The sequence below is a fragment of the Semicossyphus pulcher genome, unplaced genomic scaffold (genome assembly GCF_022749685.1).
Source record: "Semicossyphus pulcher isolate SPU_LCO1_2020_fin unplaced genomic scaffold, fSemPul1.0.p SCAF_15, whole genome shotgun sequence".
Lineage (NCBI taxonomy): Eukaryota > Metazoa > Chordata > Actinopteri > Labriformes > Labridae > Semicossyphus > Semicossyphus pulcher.
Genome location: NW_027211659.1, coordinates 23336108 through 23351770, shown reverse-complemented (window position 1 = coordinate 23351770; position 15663 = coordinate 23336108). Strand labels below are relative to the sequence as shown.

At 40.2% G+C, this 15663-nt stretch overlaps 1 protein-coding gene across 2 annotated transcripts in view; it reads right to left on the bottom strand.

The window, feature by feature from the left end:
• Positions 1-15663, bottom strand: part of LOC138592893 (tomoregulin-2-like) — a 134579-nt gene that overhangs the window by 61146 nt on the left and 57770 nt on the right. For both annotated transcript variants that reach the window (XM_069663792.1, XM_069663793.1), the window contains exon 4: positions 5776-5802. In XM_069663792.1, the coding sequence (XP_069519893.1) occupies positions 5776-5802 (27 nt within the window). The remainder of the gene's footprint in view (positions 1-5775; positions 5803-15663) is intronic.

Sequence of the window (15663 nt, the reverse complement as noted above, 5' to 3'; positions counted from 1 at the left end):
TTTTTATGCCATGTGAAGTATTTTATAGGTAGTTAATCTTGTTACTCTGAAAGAACATTCATATAAAATCTGATGTGGACCAATGACTGTGTATACAGATGGACATCACGTCTCCATCTGCTCTTATTGTACGAATTTGAAGCCAAAATAGCCCCCGTGATAGGCGCTGCCATCTTGTGATGGTGACGTCATCTGAGCTGCCGTAGCCACTTCCACTAAACAAAAGAAAAAACAGCAAGGATCCCGCACGTCAGTGTATTTAACAGCAGAACAGCTTCTGTGTTGGTCTGGAGCAGATGCTCACAGGTATGGAAACTTCAATGACTGTCGTGATTGTTTTAGTTACGTCTCTTCTCTGCTAATCCAGAACAGATCGGCTGCAGGAGCTGGATTTGTCAACAGAGCTGCCAATCATCCGTTTTACAGCATCAAATAACTAATTAAAAATAAACTTGTCAGAAAATTCAAAATTGGATGTAAATCAGCATGATAAGAACTAACTATAATGACAGAAACCATTTGAGAACAATTTATTTGGCGTGTATTTTGATTTTATAGTTTGACTCATGTCCCATCTGTTAAAATGGAGGAGGCGGGCTTTATGACCTATACTGCATCCAGTCAGCAGGGGGCGCTTGAAATGTTTTGGCTTCACTTTTAGGGAGCTGTCATGTCGGCCATCTTTTTATACAGTCTATGAATTTTATTCTGAAGGGCACTATTTTACAAAATTAAAATTTTTTGCTCTAAATATCAAAAATTGTGTCACTTTAAAAAAATAAATAAATGAAAAAGTGGATTTTCACACTTAAAGGCAACATTTTTATTTACTTTCACGCAAAATTTGTCAAGACATCCGTATAACAGCACTGACCTGTAGTTCTCACTAACACAGTGTACTTTGGAGACCTTGTTGGCTGCCTTGGAGCGCTTTAAGACTATGTTTATGGTATAACACACACACAGGGAGCATTTATGCAAGAGATGCTCTGCAAATGATTCCCCTCTCTTCAGCTTCTCAGTTACTGTTGCCTGGCCTGCCAAGCTTCCCTCTCTCAGAGGAACATATGCAGTTCACATAAAAATGGTGGCAGAGATAGTGCCCAAAAATCTGTTCACACAAGGTTTCACACAAGATTTTATACCAAGGTAGAAATAAAAAGCAATATGAGATGACAGTCATTGCTGATGTGCATAACGGTTATAGCCAGCTTGCTAATTAAGCCAATTAGCTTGCTATGCTTGTAGTTCTAAGCTAGTTCGCCATATTATATGATTAGGGGAAAAAAATACAACTGTTACTTTGATCAGACATGATGCTGCTTAGTTTACATAATCTAAGATAGAACTAGATCAGGTCTACACGGTCCTGCAATCAATCCTACTGTTAAAAAAGGTGTTGTTTTGTATGATCACTTTAGAGGATGTAGTTTTTGGTGCCATTTAATTGTATTGCATTGCAGAGAGGTGTTCCTGTGTAATATCCAAAATCCTATTTGTGTCCCGTTGTTTTGGTGTCAGGCTGATGAATTTAACCACTGTCTCTCTGAACATTGTTGTTTTGCCATCCAGCTGCCAAAATACAGATGAGATAAGACCTGAGCTGATAAAATGTTCAAACATTCATCTGAACCATAATCTGTTACAATATTACCAGGGATCAGAGCCACACGTAGGTGGGGGGTTTTGCCTTGGGCTTAGTTTTTTCAGGCTACAGACAGGCTGCCTTACATGCTAGTTACTACCTGAATATAACAGGCGACTGAAGAAACAATGTGTTTTTGTCAATTTTGCCAGTATTATTATTTTTTCTACAGTTCTCCTAATCTCTATTTACAGATTCTACATAGAAATGTAGGGATGTGGGTTTTAAGGATTGCAAGTGTTCTGGTTTCCGTTTGTAGTACGCTTGTAGTCCGAGTAATATCGACCAATCACGTATCAGCAGGCTGCTGCATATGCAGGAAAAACAGTCCAAGTGGAGAGCAAAAGCAGGCAGTAATGTGCCATAATGACATCCCGACTCCCATCAGCAGCTATCTGACAATGATCTAGCTTCTTATTAATCTCGATAAACAGACATCTGCAGGAAGTTCAGCCAACAATACGCTCTAAAATTCACAAAAAGCCATTCAGCGTTTAGATTTCCCGACTTCCTCAAATGCATCAGAAATGATCGATCTGACCTCCGTTCAACAAATGAGCATTTTAAAAGTATTTTTCTTCTCCTCTTGAGGACAGACCTGACAAAGCTTCAGTTTGACTTTTTAACGAATCTGCATCATGATGTTGAAATTTCAGCAAAGGCAAGACCCGTTAATTAAAGTCAATCACAAGAAAACTGTTTCTATTTCACTAAACAATGTAGCCGCTGGCTACATGCCCGGCATGTTCACTGTCGTCCCCAGAGGCTATATCGTCGTCAGACTGTAGCCGATGGGAACAGAGATTGTAGTTCTCCTAAAGACACATTTTTTGAAGTGCAGTAAAAACAAACTAAAGCACGGAGCTCTGACCAGAGAACAGGCGACTTCACAAATTGCCAAATGGAGTCATAACAATGTTATCACAGGGCAATTTTTTGCTATAAAAGATTTTCAGGAGGCTGATTTTTTTTGTTCTGGCCTTTCCTGGCAAGTGTTTGCAAAAAAAAGAGATCTTGAGAATGGCATAGTGAAATGCCCTGTCAAATAATCCAGCTCAATGTGCAGCAAAGCAAATGTGGTGAATATTGTGTTCAGAAGTCACGCTGTAGATGAAAATGTATATTTCTCCTTGTTTATTCAACCTCATGTCCCTTATCGCTGTCTGCCCTCCGTCTCAGCCTCCTTTTCAGAAGCACTCGCCTTCTGTTTTCTCAGTTCTGTTATCTATTTTGCGACTTTCCTCTGGCTATTTCTTTGTCTACCACTCCAGCCTCCCCATCCTCTCTCTCCCGCTCTCTGGTTGACCTAGCACCAGTTTCATTTCCGCTTGTTCATCCGTCTGTCCGCCGTCTTTTTTTTTGGGACTAATCTCTTTTCCAATCTCTCGCTCATATATGCTTGGTGAGCTTCCATGCACGGGAGTTAATGAAGGAACTGCATGGGTAAACACACAGGAGGACCGATAGAGACGGACCAGAGCAAATATATGCATGCGTACAAACATGCACTGACAGATGAGTTTGACTCCTGACTGTGTGCTGTCTGTGCCGACATCAGGGCTGAGGAGTGTTGGCCAATTAGGCAACAAATTAGAGCCTTAGTTGTTATTAATCAGCTGAAGGTTTTACCTGATTACTTATGTACACAAAAGTTATTCAGAAAAAGTCACACACCGCACGAAGCTCTTCTCTTTTTTGTACTTTAAACTCATAAACAAGCTCAATCTCAGAAAACTGTTACTTCCTTTCATTAAACACTTCTACAATCCTAAATGAGTAGGAACTAGAAGCGAAGGCAAGTTTCCCCACAGCACGTGTTCTCTGCATGGCTGTGCAAGGCTTTTAGAAAGTAGCCCTGACAGTATGTTCAGTGGGGACAATTACAGAGGAAGTGCACATGTTCTGTAAGTGGATTTATCTTTTGGGACTACCAGTTCTACAAAAAAAAAGTCCTTGATCAAATTAATCAGTTTGGGATTAGGAATCCTAAAAGGACTGTGCCAATAATATTGCATGTTTCAGTGAAAAGATTAACCACAAACTGTAACAGTGTATAAAACGTGTAATTGCAGACCATGTTCCAAACTACACTAGTATTTTCCTGCAGCCAGACCACACATTTCAAGATGCATTCAAGCACTCAAACTATTTGCTGATAGTAGAAATAGTGTCATATTAAATACATTATTCAGTCACAGTTACATTCCAATTTACTGTATTTACATGTCAAAGATGATGATCTTCTATGTTAGCATAATCTAAGTTAGCAGGCAGCGGTAAATCCAACCCTTTCTCTCCCTTTTCCCCGGTGTATTTTTCTCCAGCATTTCCTAAAGTGAATTAACTGGCTCTGTAGCTGCTACAGGCCCCAATATGCTCACAAACTTAAGTCTGTTGTTGCTTAGTTTCGGACAGGTTCTGTAGGCCTACACTGGGTTTCTTGAATGGCCACTTGAGGCTGGCTCCAAAAGTGAGTAAATCCCCATTCAACCCAATATTAAAACGCCCAACTTTACCGCAGAGTAAAACCTGTTTACAGCCTGTCAACAGTGATGAAAACTTCTTATTCCTTCTCGTTCTTTTAAGTGGCCCGAATCGTTTTATTTTATTCATTCACTGCTTGCTCTTCCATCCGAGATGCGTACAGGAGAACATCAAATTCCCTATGTTTCACAGGCCCCCTTAGCTTTTTTTTTCTCGATTAATAAACATCTCTGCTCAGCCAACAACACACTGTCATACACTTATGAATTAGCCAGCTAACAAATTAGCTTTGGGCTTGCAATGCAAAACTTTGATAACTTCACCCCTCATTCCTTTCCCAGCTTCAGCTTTGTTAGAGTTTTTAGCTGGTTATGAAACGGACTGAAATTAATATCGATGCCTCCATATGAGCTACAAAAGCAAACAGAACCGTCAGCGACAAGATTGGTTATATCTTTATCATTATTTTAAATACCTGTAGCTACTGCCGGGGTGTAGGTGTCAGACAAGCGGTTAACTTTGCACCCTTTTTCTGTATTTTACCAGCAAAGATTCACAGCGAGTGGTACATTTGAATTTCAAAAGAAAGATGGAGGAGATTTTTTGTAAAAGGGGGGGTATCGAGCTAATTTCAAGCTTCACATTTTACTCTACAGTTAAGTAAACTGTGCAGGCCCTCATACAGCATCTGCTAGAAACGACTCAAGTCAGCTCTGTCCCTATAAGAAACCCATCCCCTACAAGCCCACTTTCTTCTGATTGGCCAGCTCTCTGCAGCCTGCAGAAAAAACTGTGTGAAATCTGGCGTTCACAGCAGCCTGCAGCTGAGCTGAGAAGCCTGGGGATTACTCCAACATACTTTAACCTACAGATTTGAAACTTCACCCACATTTAGTCTGGACATGCAACATTGTAACATTATATATATGTCTTAAAATGTGAAACAGCATAATACCCCCTCTTTAAAAAAACACTTCCTATACATGAACAGGACAAGATCAGCAAGAGATAAGAGGTACCACTTTGTCCACAGGGGGCGCCAAAATCAACACAAACCAAAAGTTCCTCATAGGAGCTTTAAAACATCGTCACTTTTGGCCTAATAACCAAGACGTGATGACTATTACATCAAATTAAGGAGTTTAAAACAGCAGTTCACCAACCAATGGTTGACGAGAGGCGAAGTCCACTTCTTATGGCTGATACACTATGCTTTGGGGAAGGGCAGAGTTGGCTGTTAAGTCTCTCTGAATGCATTATGAGTGACCTCTGTCACATGCAAGTAGTCATGTGATCCATTAGTAATATGGAAACACTGATTATAGTCGTTTTCTAGCTTAATGAAACCATAAGGAAAGTATAAATGTAATTAAATCATAATGACGCCTCCTGAGTTATTTAAATTACTGTAATATGCAGTGGAATATTTAATGATATGAACTTTGAATAAACTTGAATCAAACTTTTTAAGGCATCACATTATGTTAGAGCTTTTAATTACCTGAAGTTTCTTTAAAAAAATGAACTTCTGTGTAAAAATGCTTCTGGCTTGCAAACATAGTTTCAGTGAAATCAAAGAGAAACACACTAAAAAGCAGCACATTTGGAGTCTTAAATAAGGAGGAGGAGAAGGTGAGTAATCTTACCATCGTCTCCTGATCCTGAGCCGGCATCTGCGGAGGAGAACAAACACAGTTATTAACCAGAGGCTCACACAGACACAGGCATTAAGCTGAATAAGCGTGTCTCTGCATATGTAAGTGTGTGTCTGGGGCCAATGTGGATGTCTGCTTGAGAGTGCGTGTGAGAGTGAGTGAGACAGTTTGTTATCTTGTGGGTTTGTTTGAGCGAGACGAGATTCCTCCCAAAGATGGTGCAGGAAGTGAAACTGAGAGTCAGATTTAAAAAGGGAAACAGGAATAAGATGATAGTAGATGCCCCGGGCCGTTGAGCAGCATGCATCTACAGTAGCATATGGACAGTAACACCTCCAGCTGTGGACCTTCCATGGCCGAACTGTAGAGCCACCAAAGGCTCTGTGAGTTTAGTTGTCAATGTTTTGTGTGTCCATGCCTTTCCCTCTGATTCTGTGCAAAGCTCCCTCAACGCATCGAGCTCGCTGAATTGTTTAACGATACGGCTGTGAAAGGGATACTGATGAGCACTTCGAAGAACAGGCACCGTGTAACTTGAGCCGTGGCATAAAGCGATCTGCTAAAACGCCCCGGGCCAGACACCAGACGCAGGCCCTCAGAGGGCTGTGGGGGGATAATAGCTGAGCTCCATATGAATACCCATGTGAGACGGGTTTATAAGGAGAGGTGCACACACAGGCTGAATTATTGGGGCCATCAGAGCCCTAAAACACAGACTCTGACCAGCAGGCTGTCCTGATACTTTAATGGCATGAGCCTCGGTTCAATAAAATAAATTTCTGATGGAATAAAAACACGTCTCCAGTGGGCTGAGTCTTCAAGGTCGGTGCAGCAGATGGTCAGAAGTGCTAATGGAAAGTAAATCTCAAAGCGACCACTCACAATCTGATTATAATCAGTGAGTTGAGACTGCCTCCAAAATAAAAGTATCATAATGGTACAGGCCTTTTTGAAATTCTCTTTTTCTTACGTTTGACAAATTATTTTCTTTGACTTTTTCAGTCCCTCAAATATTATTATTATTGTTATGTAAAACAAACATTACTTCATGTAATCCTGCATGCTTGCAACTTTTTTCACTAAACTTGATCTTATTTGTCTATTTAGACAACCACAAAGCTTTCTGTGGAAGTTGTAGTATAAATTAAATATACTGTAGCAAACAGCAGTACAAAATGCATCTATTTTCAGACGTTCTTTACAGACATAAATAAAGACAATAAATGACTGTGTAAACACTTTCCACACGTTGTTGCTTTAACACTAGAACCGCCAACGGCTAAAATTTAAACGCAGCTGTCTTTTTGATTGTATGTAACTCCTTTTCCAGGAAATATTCAAGCCCTCCATTCTTTGACTTTTCCTAAAACTGTGTTCTTTATCGCCCCCTATTGTTAAAAAATGTCAGCATGAAGCCAGTTTTAAAAAATGGCCATTTATACCTATAACCGCCAACAGGTCAAATTTACCCATATATAGAACAGCGTCATTTTTCCCGCTATTCATTTCACGTGTCTAGATTGATACGTTGTATGTTGATCTGGCAACACCTTTTTTTCTACTACTGTGTGTCATCAAGTTGCTCATCAAGTCATAAACTCCAATTCAACATGGATAAGAGGAAGAGATGCATGAATGTAAATTAGGCATTAAATTGAGTGAAGGTGAGTCTGATGGTGGGCAAATCTCTGGATGCTGTCCTTTGGTTTGTTTTCTGTGAAGCACCTTGTTCAGAAAGTGCTTTGCAAATAAAGTTTATTGTTACAAATATATTTCATTGTTATGTTGTCATTCTGTAAGCTGAATAAAGACACCGCATCTAGCATTTCATTACACAACAATACATTTGTATTGTAAAATAATAAATGAACCTTGTACCTTGAAAATCAATACATTCTTATAGCGGGTACATTTTACCCGTTTAGGTATACTGTGACCCCTGGCAGTTCCTGCTTTGATATTGATGCTACTGATGATGTTGGTGAAGATGATATTGAGCATGTTGTTGCTTCTATACACCCTGCTTGATTAGGATATTCATGATGATGATTATGATAATTATTATTATTGTTTTTAAATAAATAAATAAATCTGGTTCTATACACCGTGTGCACTGGCTCTGTGCAATGCCTGTCAGCACCTGTGTCCAATCGCACTTGAAGCAGATTGTTGGCACTTCCTCACATTGTTCCCACCTGTCCTGATCCTTACTTGTGTTGTCTTAACCCTCAGGTGTACGTTGCTTAGGACAAAAGCTTCTGCTAAATTTAACTGTGATATTGTAAACAAAAACAAAAAATTGAAAAATCTAAAAACATAAAAAATAATTAAAAGCACTCTCAGAAAAGGAGACTGCTTAATACTGGGGATAAATCAGCATCAATCACAACTACCACCATGCTGATTTATGGATGCTTAATACATATAGTGTTGGTAAAGTTGGTGTCTTGGTGTTACTACAAGCATCAGGAGCTGCATGCAGAATATAATGCAGCTAATTTGGCTGAAAAAAGGGATTGGCATTGGCTCCTGTGTGGACAGATGAGATTCTGTTGGATCCAGTGAGGGAGTGAGGAGTTGCCTTTAAAGACTTGCTGATACACTAACTGAAACAAGAGGGTCAGGAAGTATTCATTTATTCATTTTAGCATTCTTAAAGTTGTTAATGATGCCCTTTTATCGAGCACTTTTACAGTCATTACCCTCCACCCCAGTTCTTACACTGAATGCCAAATATGCAGCATTGTCACATAAATAATACTCCTGTAAGAAGCAAAGAGGGGTATCTATTATAAGAAATTGCTCCTTGTGTTTTACTACTATTAAGACACATCTTACAAGTTAAACAAGCCCTGGTTGTCTTATCTTGATTACTGCTCATCATTCTTTCCACAAGCTACAAAACAGAGAAGCGAGTGAACATCCATATTAAAAGGTACTGTTTTTGGGAGGTACGCAAATTTATCAAGGAAAGGTCACAGCTGTCACAATTTAAAGAGTAGAAATAAAATGTGACGCATGAAGCCATATCTCAATGATATGATCTGGCATATTCATATAATCATTATTTTCTATCTTTTTCAACACTTTTTCTCGGAATTCTTGCATCTCACATGTAATGTTATTGCCTTTGTTATTACGGTGAGGCTGTAATATATCACTTTTTCATTTGAAGTGCAAATCTCGAAGATTTTAGTTCCGTTCTCTTTGCCAATAATCGGTAATTGCGGAAGCACACTTCCCAGATATCCACACAGTGTTGCATGTGTGACGTCCACGGTTGGCTCCGGTTGTAACTCTTGATTTCCCTTGCTGATGGTTGCTTTCATTTTTCTTTTCTTTGGATTTTCACTCATTTTTGAAGTTGTATCTGTAGTCATCCATCTTTTCTATGTTTGTTCAGCCATAGTAGATTACTGTTTACTCGCAACACTTGCAGAGACCTGAAAAGCAGCCGCTTAGCTCCGCCTACCCTCTCTGGCAGACCAACCACTGCTGGCTGATGGAAAACGTGCCACTAACTGGGCGCCGCTTGTGATTTTTTCCACAAAAGTCGCACTAGACACCCAGGCTGTGTTTGAAATGCCGTACTATACACTACATACTACATACTATAAACTACATGCTATATACTGCATACTGCGTTCGGCGGTAGTATGTAGTATGGAGGAGCTTTTCAAATTCATTTTGCAGTATGCTACGCCAGGTGGACGTAAACAATAACTGCCACTTCTTTAGCTATTGCGCCCCCTTCCGCTGGAATGCTGCTGCTGTCCGTCACTTCATCTGCAGCTGTGACGTTCCAGCGCTTTGCATTGTGGGATACAGTAGGCGAGGTAGACTGGTCTGATGCATGCTGGAGATTTCCTCCGAATCAGTACGACATCCGGGTAGTTATGGCATACTGCACATTTTGCTTTTGTTTGCATACTACATACTACATTTTTGCCAAATCAGTACGTACTGCTAGTATAGTATGGCATTTCGAACACAGCACCAGTCTCTAATAATGCAAATGCAAAGGCTTTCATCAGTGGGCCATAGGCTCAATCAAGCTTGTGTTACCTCATTTGGCGACAGATAGTGACTTAACAGAAAATCTTCGAGATTATGACTTTAATTTAATTAACTACATAACCTAACACGACTCAAAATCACTTTGAAGTGGAAGCAAAGCATCTAACGCCCTTCTAGAATGAAATAAAGCCCAAGAAAATGTCAGTAATGGAAAATTAATGAAAGAGTATATCAAAGACACACACAAAGTGCTTCACTGACTCACACCGAATGTAAAAAGAAATGCTGTTTGCTTACCAGGTAACTCCACAGGGCACCTCTGATGTTGTAAAAACATCTCAACACAACTTTTACAAAGAGTCTTCACCTCTGTCTCACCTCCTTTTAAACCTGCAGCATTTCACTGACCTTGGAGCATGTGGGACACTAAATGTGCAGTGTTTCATGAAAAAGGCTTAGCTTGAAGGATCAGGCAGAAGTCAGAAGGGGTTCATGTGAGATCAATAAAAACCTTTAGTATCTGCACAAGGGCAGAGGTTTGAGGAGAGAAAGACTGGCATTAGAAAATAGAACAAAATGGCCAGGGAGATAGGTGCAGGCTTACTTCTCTGCTGCTTGTCTGCCAAATGAAGGCCCACAAAGAGCAGATAGCAGGCAATTTTATTTTGTGAGAGGCTCTGAGGGCGAGTGAGATAGCAGAGGAGTGCCAAGTGGGAAGAAATGGTAACCTCGGTTGACGATGGGTGATTGAAGTGAATTTTTTTCCTGTTTCGGGGCCATTGATTAGAAGAGGGGAGACGCAAGAAGAAAGAGAGAGAAACACAAAAGGATACACTGCGTTTCACACGGACTGAAGACACTTCCTTTCTCGCCTGCATGAACGCACTTTCCTCTTACTTTTAATAAGGCCTGGTTTGAGTCGAAGGTATGGCTTAATGGCTGGCAGTTTTGTATTAAATTACATCTAATCTTTCTTTTACTTTTTTAAAAACATATTGCCTATGACAGGATATAAAAGCTTGCTGGTATTATTTCTTTCTTTGTAGAAAACCTTCCCTTAAGTGCACAAATGCACACACAGTTTGCAGTACAAATAAGCTCAAAAAAACGTTCTCAACTGCAATAAAAGGCAGATTATTCCTCCTCAGTTTTTAATGCTGAGCTGTGGCAATCTGATTTTCCATTCTGAATTGGATTTTCCCAAAAATACTCGCTGTAAAGACTAAATGAGATGTCTGGGGATATTAAGAGCAAGTTTTGCACCTTTGAACTTATGTTCCACCCAGGCAGAATTTGATAGAAACATTTTCAGCTCGGTAGGAAACATGGGTTTTTAATCTGCAGGCCACGGGGGTTGGTGGATCCCTTGATTCAGCAGGAATCGTAACTATCCTATTGGCACAAATAGCTCTCTACATAGAACACAGATCCTAAATTGGAATCTCAGAAGTGGCAGACCTTCCAGGCATCACTACATCACACTGTAATCTGACAGAACTGCTGAGGTTTCCTCCCTGATTGCCATTAGAAAGTGCTTCAAAGTCCCAACCAGCCCAGTAGCACGAGGAGTTATGTGCATATTATACGATTCTGCATGGCACGATTTATGTCCGGTGCTGCCGTACGTTGCCAATGCATTAGGTGGTGTGCAATAGGGAGGGTAAGGGTGTGGAGGTGGTGGGCTGAAGGGGAGACCTGCAATTAACATTTGCATTTTTATTAACCACCTTATTTCCCTTTCCCTAAATGTATAGATGCAATCCTCAGATATTGCAGAAAGCAAGCAGAATCATCCAACAAACATTTTACCCTAATGGTGCTTTAACTTGTCCTTGAGAAAGACCCTCTGGGATGCTGCTGCTGTGTGCTCATCTTGAACTTTGACCTCCCTGGAGGACAAGCAAGTCAAAAGAAAATCAATAAAATCAATAACCTCTTAGATTATCATTACTTAAAGTAGCGCAACTAACTGTCAATGACGACACATGGATTTTTTTTCCCGTACACAGAGAATTAGTGTTGTATTGATGACTCCTCCTGTACTGTACGTGAAATGATACCGACACCATTACACTGATAGTAATTCAGCTCCTGGTCTACTCATTAACCAGCCTGTGCTTCTTAAATCATCAGCCAAACATATGGCTCCTGTCATCTGTCAGTGCTCAGGGATACCACAGCAACAAAATAGTGATTAAACATGTCATCAACATTTTAACAATGTGTCAATTAAACCCTCCCCCACCTTCTCGTTTAATGACTTCCTGGAAGTTTCTCTCTTCACTTTGTGAGCCGAGTTGGAAATTGCTTTGTTAGCGCTTGCTTTAGCGTAACACTCTGTCCTTTGGGGGAAATAGGCTGCTTGGTTTGTTTCACTTGGCTAAGCTAATGCTTAACTACTCCTCTCTGTGCTGGGCTAGCACTTGATGTAATAGGAAAGTGGTACCATCCTGTGCTCATCAGCTTTTACTGGCTCCGTACCACTGAGAGCGCTCCCTGTTATCGACTTTTAAATCAGAACTTCCTTATCTGTCGGTGACATGGAGGTAATAAAGACTGGAATGGACTTGAACTAGAAAACAGGAGGTTTAAATTTGCTTCTTCGTCTAAAGAATGTTGCATTGGAAAGTCAATAATGGGCTAAAATACCCTCATTTGTAAGATGTCAGGAATCTAAACCTCTATGCTGTAATATTGTGCATGCTTTTCTTGGTTTTCTTTGGCAGCCAATACTAAATGCTTTTCCTTGGGGACAAAAAGCAGAAGGCTATGATATGAAATCGTGTTTGCCTACGCCTCAGTGCTGTCACTTAGCATGAAACTGGCACCTCAGCAGGCCTCCTGTTTACTGTTTGGGACTGACAGAAGTCTCAAACGTCTGGCCTTTTGGCCTCAGCGCCGTCTAAGAGGGTTAATGAGAGCACATGAAACTGTGCAGTCAGGTGGTGCTTTGGATTAGTACACATGGAGGGAGGGGGATCCTGCAGGTCCAACATGCACAGAAAACACATAAAGAGAGCTGGCAGTATAATGAGATGGGTCACAAGATAGAGATGGTACGTTAAAATGTAAAAAACTATTGGTCTCCTTATCAGCTACTGATGAGGTGAAATACACTTTAGTTTCTTCAACCTGTTTTGTTTTCTGTTTAGTCCTCAGGGTCTGACAGTAGTGGCTGTATTATGGGTGAGTGGAGACAATTGAAAATAACAACTGTGCTAAGTATTTGGCACACGAGTAAAGAGTCACCAGGAGAAGAATAATCTGGCTACTCTACGGACTGCAAATGGTAAATGGACTGCACTTATATAGCGCCCCTCTCGTCTTCTGACTGCTCAAAGCGCTTTACACTACATGTCAACATTCACACTTTCATACACACATTCATATACCAAATTAGTGTCATATAATGTCACTAATCAGCTAATCATTCGCTCACATTCACACCGCAGGTTATGTCTACAGAAGCAATTCGGGGTTCAGCATCTTGCCTAAGGATACTTCAGCATGTAGGCTGGAGGAGCTGGGGATCGTACCACCGACCTTATATTGAAATTCCCTGGCAACTTTCAAAGTCTCAGACATTCATCCGGATTCTGAAATTTTCCTTATAAATTGCTTCATTTTCATTTTGCCAACAACATTCAAAGTACAGAAATAACTGTTTATTCCCGACCTTTAGATTTTATCGTAAGATCTCTATCAACAAAAAGAGTTTGTCCGGTAGTCGAGGAGTTTTAGATGGAACATATTTTCAGAGAACATTAAGGACGTCTTGTCTTGGCTTAAGGGCTGAATGATTGTGATTATTGTGACTTATATTGCAATTTCGATATGATCTGCGATATTAAAGGGAATGAAAAGACATCATTATTCTCATTTCCTTCATCAAAATGGTTATGTTGTGATTTTTGCGGGGTTCTGTACCAAACCAAGACATTTGATACTTAGGTCTGTGTGTAGGCCAGAACCTCTCAGCAGCACAATACTTAAATTAAAATATTTTCACACACATTTCACCTTTAACAATTTTTTTGCCTCCTGCGATTTGAAAAATTGCAGTAGGCCATATTGCGATTTAGATAACATTTCGATTAATTGTTCAGCCCTACTTAAAGGCAGGTTGAAGGTCTTTAAAAGCTGAACTAATCACTATCACTATCACTATAACCACAACGTTACTGTTTTGGCTATCTTCAGCATATTATCCAGCAGCAGCTGGCAGCTGTTTTCGGCTGGACACTTCCTACACAGCACCTACCTGCTAACAGACAGTTAGCTTGTGACAAGCTGATGAACAAGTGGAGCATTTAGAAGCTTTAGAGACAGATATTACTCACAGTTGGTTGGTGGAGACCAAAACAGTGTTAAAAGGAGAGTGGACTTCAATTCATAAGGTGACTAGAAACAAACAGCCTACTTTATGAGGTAATAATTTGTCAATATTTTTGTTAGACCTCGTAGCGCTGACCAGCAGAATCTAAGTCTTGAAAGTCCCACTCAAATAACAGTCCTCAAAAAAACATTCCTTGTGCTGACGATATTCAAAGACTAGCTTTAGACCTTGTTGCGAGACTGATTCCTTTACATTAAAATAGCAGGATTCTGTTTTTTGATGGACGAATATGCCATGTAAAGAGTCAAAGTTACAATATGAACACTACATCTAGATTTTCTAACACCAAGTTTCCCTCCGAGATAGCCCTTTCTTGATATTTCTCTCCCCGCCTGGGAAACAAGTATTGGCAGAGGCAGGCTGACATATATCCATTACACTGTGTACTGTTAGAGCTAATGGGATTTTGGAGGTTGGAAAGGAGGACATGGAGGGAGAGAGAATACGGGAAAGTAAGAAGGTTTTTGCAACAGTGCATGCACAGCTCGGGTAAACTAGTTTGATGCTTGTATCCCTTACCATGAGTTTCTCATATCTCTGGTATGCGAGAATCTTTTCTATTGCTGCAATCATTTTAAGTTAGCTTAGCTGAGGGTATCAGCGAAAAGGGTAAGTGGTGAAGAAGGCAGAGAGGAAACACTTGAGAAGAAGCTGCCTGGCCTACTTTTCCACATGAGAGGTTTGTGTGGAACACTCGGTTATGTAAGAGAGCTCCCACATAGCAATCTCATGTGTTTAACTTTCAAATGAAGAGCTAGCATTTTGAACTCCTCCTTTGGATATCACCGTGATATCAACGAACTTTAAAACCCTAAACTTTGATTGGAACATATCCAAGATTGACTAATTTAAAGTTATAATCTCGAACATTTTCATTTCAATAAATGTCTCTTTAGTCACTATCTATCTATCGCTGAATGAGGTAACACAATGGTGATCGAGCCTCTGGCCCACTGATTGCATTTGCAGTATTACAGACTGGGTGTCTGGTGCGACCTTTGCGGAAAAAATTACAAGCGGCGCCCAGTTAGTGATATGTTTTTCTATCGCCCAGCAGTGGTTGGTCTGCCAGAGAGGGAAGGCAGAGCTAAGCAGCTTTTCCGGTCTCTGCAAGTGTTGCGAGTAAACAGTAATCTACTATGGCTGAACAAACAAAGAAAAGATGGATGACTACAGATACAACTTCAACAATAAGTAAAAAAAAATCCAAAGAAAAAGAAACAAACTCGACACTCAGATGAAAGCAACCGTCAGTGAGGAAAATTTAGAGATACAACCGGAGCCAACCGTGGACGTCACACATGTAACATTGTCTTGATGTCTGAGAAGTGTGCTTCTGCAATTACTGTTTATCACCATAGGTGCCGTCAAAAAAACCTCTTCAACATTACAACTTTAACACCAAAAATATTTGAATAACATCTATCTCAGAAAAGCTTGTTACTATGACATTTGTATTTAAATAA